Raw genomic sequence first — 6687 nt, forward strand, 5'->3', positions numbered from 1 at the left:
GTTTTAAAAAAAAAAAAAAAAAAAAAAAAGGCATCAAAGCACAAACTGCCAGGCTAATGTTCGGTACCTTAGCACCTCAATTTTCAAAACTGATTAGTCATTCCAGGAAGCCCAACTTAAGACATCTTTTAAAGCAGTTTGAAATAGCTGAGCTGGGTCCCTCTGAGAAATGATTTTTTGTAAAATATCTTGCTAGGCGCTTTTGAAAACTTAGGTTTGAGTATTTAAACCATCTATACCATTTAAATATTTTTATGGATAATTTCCCATTCAATATCATTCTTCATATAATTTCTTTTGATTTAACATCTTGTTCCTGTCATCTCCCCTCCTGTTGTTATAGATACAAAAAGCATTTATGGGCTTAAGTTATGTAAATGTAAGTTTTCCAACAAAATGTTGACAGTGAAATGAATTCTGATAGTTGTTATGAGATTCTACCTAACCCATTTTCTGAGAAAAGTTATAATTAATTAGTGACTCATGGCTTAAAAATTTATAATTTTAGCATCTGTGTGGGAAATTTAACCAGGTTTTTATTGTAACAGGGTAAATTAAAGCTAACTAATACTCTAGTGATATTTACTGCATATGTTAGGTGACCTGAGAAATCTGCTTACAAATTTTATTTGATAAGAAATACTCAATGTCTGTCCCTACTTTCAGGTAATAAGAGTGCCTAACACAACCATATAAAATTTGCCTCTTTTTCTTTGGGTCTCTCAATACTTGCTCTTGCTCTGATTACCTGTTCCAGTACGACTTCTCAAGGTGTCTTGCACTATTCATATCACATCAAGCAAGTTAGCTTGCTGAGAGATGAACTAAGATTTGTATGGACTTAGCTCTGTAGAATATTAAGGACAGCTTCAATCTTAAATACCAGCTTTATTATATGATTTGAAATAATGAATATTAACTATGGAAAAGCTGCACAATTAAAAAACACATTTTTTTTTCTCCCATCCTTATAAGCCTATTAAGCACTTAACTGGGCCCACGAGCAGTGTCTTTGAGCTTGTCACGGGCCATGCATAAGTTGTGCAAAGCAAAACCTTTCCAGTCAGCCATTTAATGGTTAGAATTAGGGGCTATGAAGTAGATTATTGCCTTCTATTCCTGGTTCTTGGGTGGACAGCTCTCGGATGTGGAATAGACAAACCTGAAATGTAATATTTCACAGTGGTCCAATTAAGCAAAACCATTTTGTGATCTGGGCAAAAGAACAAAGAATTGGCCAGCAAACTCGTTTTAACTTGCATCGTAACTTAAACTTGCATTTCTACTTTGGTCTCCAAAGATAAAAGGTTAGTGCAGTAGCATTGCACAAATTCCTGTACTGCCTCTAGATTTGCTTTATCAGCTGCAAAACAATTGAGGATTTTTACATAGTAAGAGGGAAGTAAAAAAAATCTCATTAGCAAAAGCTAAAATTGGAAGTATTTGATTATTCCATATAATGCCAGACTACCTTCCAATTAAGTATGAAGGATCTTAATTCTCCATTACTAAAATTCCTAGTGACATAAAGGGCACATCCCCATGAGCAGGGATGTGTATTCCCTGGAGGCAACTAGCACGCACACTCTGGTGTGTAGCAAGTTGCCCCAGGTTGGGTTGGGGCTCCAGCAGTAGCAGTCTGGGCAAGTAGAGCCTGATTGGTGGCTCTGGCTGGGCAGGCTTCGGTTTTGGGTGGCACACGCTGCCACCATGTGCTTTGCCCTGTTTTTTTCTGGTGCAGGTTTTTTTCACAGTGTCAAAAAAACCCGTCATGCTTCAAATTAGAAGCACAGCAAATGCTTACGTGTGTGGTGTGTGCAGTGTGCAATGCCACAGATTGGTTTGCAACACCACAAACCACACATGCATGCTTGTGCGGATGCGCCCAAACAGTTTTAACCTATTTGTAATGATACCTATATCTGAAGATGTTGTGTGTCTGTCTGGTTCAGAATCTGATTGTGTACCCAGAGAAACACATAAGATCTTGGCTAAGACAGAAAGGGAGATTAACCTTCTAGAATTGAAATGTTTCATTTGGTTTGTCTTATCTTAAATCTCAAGGTTAATATTGTCTTGGAAAAAAAACCATCCACACACCTGCAGTCAATCAGCCAATGATGGACAAAGTAAATGGCAGGTTTGCGTTTTGCTTGCCTTGTGTTTTGAAGCTAGGGCAACTGCTAAGTATTCAATGAAATATAAACATCCTCATGTTGTAGAAAAGTTAGAAATTTGACACAGGACAGCTGGTTTCTCCAGGGAAGTCAAATTTAAAGCCCTAAAGAGCTTCATGTATTATGCTCTACACACAAGCCTCTAGTCCAACATAAATGACTATGCTATTGTCATACCATACAAAGCTTTATATTACCTGAAAACTGATTCTTTTGTGTTTCCAAGTAAATGAGTCTACAGAGACAATAGCATAACAATCTGATGCTCCTTTAGATAGTGACCAGAGGATGTGAAACAACGGAAATGACCCTGCGGAGGAATGGGTTGGGCCAGCTTGGATTCCATGTTAACTTCGAAGGGATAGTAGCAGATGTGGAGCCATTTGGTTTTGCATGGAAAGCTGGCTTAAGGCAAGGGAGCCGTCTAGTTGAGATCTGCAAAGTGGCGGTGGCAACCTTGACTCACGAACAGATGATTGACCTTTTACGCACATCGGTGACAGTAAAGGTGGTGATTATTCAGCCGCATGATGATGGATCTCCAAGAAGGTAACAAACAACAATCCTAAATGTGACATCTGCAACTATCTCTTCCTTCCTGCTGCTTATTATTTGCGTCCTTAGCAGGTGGCTTACTTTGGTCTAGGCTCTCAGGAAATGGATATCATGTCTCCTATTTGGGCATAATAGAATTGTGGCCGTTAAAGCAATTTCCTCCCTACTGAACACACCTCTCCCCCACCTCCCCAAAAAGCTATTACCTTCTAATAAAAGGTAAAATATGATCCTCTAAGCAATTTAATGGGGAATTCACTTTATAAAGCTTGAAAGGATAAGATGTAAACTAAAGCACAGCATGGCTAAACTATTATAGAAATTGCTTGTGACTTCTCTTCTTCCACAGGAGACAGTTTTATTATTTTTTAGAAATTGGGAATCCTTGCCTGAAAACTATACACCTTTTTATCCTTTGAGGTTTCTTTGACTTCTAACTACTAAGATGCAAGATATCTTTATCTTAAACTGTAATTTTGAGAAAGCAATAGTGAAATATCGGGGATGTTGGCCTTTACACTGTATTTAGTCACATACCACACAAACCCTTTTCCCAAATATTAGCATTCCAAAATTGGGGTGTGAGTCTGAAGTGGGGAAGCTGATTTTTCTGCCCAGATCAGATGCTGTAAGATGGCTGCTGTTTCTTTACCTTCTTGTCTCTCCAGTAGACAGGGAAGGCTGGAGTCCAACAGGTGCAGGTCCAGCATTAGTGTGGTCACACACCCCCTGGATTTCTGTTCCTCTTAAAGTTTAAAGCCAGCTGCCTAGCAGCAGCAGTTAGCATTTCTAGTCTGGTGACACCGAGGAAGTCAGTTAACTTCATTGTTCATTACAATGTACCTGATTCTTCCTAATCAGTCTTCAATCCACAGCTGTTAATGACCCCCCTTCCTGTTTAATAGTTTTGAAGTTCCACTTATCAAACTACCCTTTCTTCAGCATTTTTTTTTGTCTCTTAGCTACTCTGGGTCTCTCTTCTCCTATTTCACAGCTTTGCAGACTGTTTTTAGCTCTCTTCAAAATCCTGTCAATGGAGTTCAGTTTTCAGAAGCTAGTTTCAGCTTTTGGCTGAACAGTTGACTGTCTGACAGTTCAGCTGTGAAAGGGTTGAAGCTATAGCTTTTGCCAGTGCAGAAAAGGGAGGGTAAATGAGCTGAAGTTTAGTCTCTGTCCCTGCTCTGGAAAAATCTTTTTCTCTCCATTTTGCCCCCCCGCCAAAAAAAAAGATGCATGGGGGGGAGGGAGGGGGATGGACGGGTGTAGTATGTGAGAGAATCTAGGATCCATCTGTGGCTTCTTTCCCATTTTCTGCAAATGTTTCAAAGTTGCACTCACATTAAATGTTGAGTCACAAGAGTGAAATACTTGGTTAAAACTAAGAAGTCTTGCTGTAACATGAAATAAGTAAGTGCATACTTGGGAAAAGAGCACAATAACAATGACTGTACCATTCTTTTCAGGGGTGGGGTGCAGTGTTCTACTCTTGCCAGTGCTTCTCTCTGATTATACTACTGTTCACCACCAGATCTTACCTCTCCTGTCCTTTGAATAAATGAATATCAGCTGTCACCTACATTGGATTCAGAACTTCATAGAAATGAGATTTTTGTTTTCTTATTCTTTATCTGAACCAAATGAGGGTTTTTTTGTGAATAATTAGAAGTTCTCTAGAGTTGACTCATTTTCAAAGATATTCTTAAATCTTCTTGTAATAATTTTTAATTTAACTGAAAAAACAGGAAATGTGTCTTGCTCTTGGCATCGAAACATGCCATCACGGTGTTGTAAACCATGTAAAATGTTAAGTCAATGCCTACAAAGGCTGGTATGTTCATATTCAGTCAATGGCAATTCTCCAACAATCATTTCCCTGATGAATGACAAGTGTTCTTCCTTGCCCCAACCTGCACTTTCAACATCTGGGTTTCTTTTGAAAGAAAATATCTGGATGCATAACAGCATTGTATTTCCTGCTTCCATAGATTTTGCAATTAAGTCTTTCAGCTTAGCTTGGATTTTCTCACCATCCATTTCCAAGTATGAATTTTCACTGTCTTGTTAGGTATACGTTCCCAAGCTTTTTTCAAAGTTTGGGCCGAATAAACTGATCACATTATGTATAAGATCAGATGTATATTTTTATAGTGTTTGTGGAAAAAGGTATTGCTTATGTGCAGTTTTTTATGTATTTTTTCTGTATTATTTTATATGTGGTTTTTAATTAAAATAACACAATTAAAATGATATACAAAAATCCAAATGTTTGTATAAGACAAGACATTAAGACACTTGACACCTACTCAGTCTGTAACGTAAAGTTCAGTTAGCATAGTGACTTGGAAAGGAGGCTTCTTTGGGAACTAAATATATTCTTCACATTTTTGGGACCTGGGTAACTCATCACTAAAGGAAATCTGCAAATTATTTTAAAAAATAACTCAGTTTTTAGAAATGTAGAAAGCACTGGTACTTATTTTGTGTCTGATGATGAAAAAGGTGTACAAAGGTGCCAGGAGAGCCAGAAATCTTCACTCTTGCCTCCTCTCCTAAAGAGTCCCCTTTTGATCCCACTGAAGCCAAGTCCAAGATTTTCAGAAGTCTGATAAATGACTTTGACTACTTGAAAGGGAACTGATTTTCAGAAAGTAATGAAGCCACCATTCCCCAAAGTTTATCATCTAAATGGGGCAGCTGGAAGTTGGGAGAAGGCAGCAGTATACATGTAAATGGTTAAAATAAAGTATTTTCAGATACCAAGGTCATAGACATTAGGGCTGGAAGGGACCTCGGGAGATCATAGAGTCCAGCCCCCTGCCCCAAGGGCATGAAGTCAGCTGGGGTCCAAGGATCCCAGCAAGATAAGCATTCAAATGTTTCTTAAGAGTCCAGAGTAGGTGGAGGGAGTCTATTCCAGGCCTTGGGAACTCAAACAGTAAAGAAGTTTTTCCTTATGTCCAGCCAAAAATGGTCTTGGAGGAGTTTATGACCTTTGGACCTTGTCATCCTTTGGGGCACTCTGGTGAACAGGTGTTCTCCCAGATCCTGATGCACACCCCTGATGTACTTACAAGCTGCCACCAGGTCACCCTGACTACTTTTCCAGGCTGAAGAGTCCCATGGCTGTCCCTCTTGCCCTCCCATATCAGGTGTCCCAGATGTACCCTGGGTGGTTGCTGAGACATCCTTATGAGAGCTATTGTTTTGTTTCTGTAGGTGGGTTACCTGAACAACTGGCAATTAAATAAACCTACTCTGCATAGAAGAAACATCTCCAATGTGTAGACACACCATATAATGCTCAAATAACTTGTTCCACATCACACTGAAGCCATTCCTTTTAGGAAATGTTCAGAAAAGTTATTTAAGGAACAAAGTGTGTATGAAAACATGTAGAAAAATATCAACATTTTTAGAGGTATAGATTGTAGCCATGTTGGTCCAAGGACACAGGCAGACAAGGTTCCCTGGGGAAATCTGATATCTTTTATTAGACCAACTAAAATAATTGGAAAAATTCTTCTTTGCAAGCTTGTGGGTACAAATACCTTTTGTTAGGCTGCAGTTGGTCTGTGCTCTTCCTGGACAGAATAGAAAAGGAGCCAGAGGCCAATAGGCATGTGAGAGACAGACAGTGAAAAAGCAGATTGAGGCAGTCAATGGGTGGGAGACAGATTGGTGGGGAGGGGAAGAGGAATGTAGACATGGTAATAGAATATAGCTGGTAAATAGTAGAGAGGTTACCTGAGGTGTCATATGTTAGGCATGTTATAATGTGCCATAAATCCGATGTCTATATTTAATCTATAATTTTTTGGTTAATCCAATAGGCTGATGAACTGGAGTTCATAGGTTCGTCTGTAAAAAGCATTTTGTAAATTGTACATCTAATGATGATGGTTGGATAAAAGCATGTTAAATGGATTGAAGAAGGAAATGGAGAAGGTTACAAATT

General features: G+C 38.9%; 1 protein-coding gene across 7 annotated transcripts in view; it reads left to right on the forward strand.

The window, feature by feature from the left end:
• Positions 1-6687, forward strand: part of SIPA1L2 (signal induced proliferation associated 1 like 2) — a 324678-nt gene that overhangs the window by 204481 nt on the left and 113510 nt on the right. For all 7 annotated transcript variants that reach the window (XM_019526878.1, XM_019526880.1, XM_019526883.1 and 4 more), the window contains one exon: positions 2452-2726. In XM_019526878.1, the coding sequence (XP_019382423.1) occupies positions 2452-2726 (275 nt within the window). The remainder of the gene's footprint in view (positions 1-2451; positions 2727-6687) is intronic.

The sequence above is a fragment of the Gavialis gangeticus genome, unplaced genomic scaffold (genome assembly GCF_001723915.1).
Source record: "Gavialis gangeticus isolate Ggan-Ray unplaced genomic scaffold, GavGan_comp1, whole genome shotgun sequence".
NCBI classification, from domain to species: Eukaryota; Metazoa; Chordata; order Crocodylia; family Gavialidae; genus Gavialis; species Gavialis gangeticus.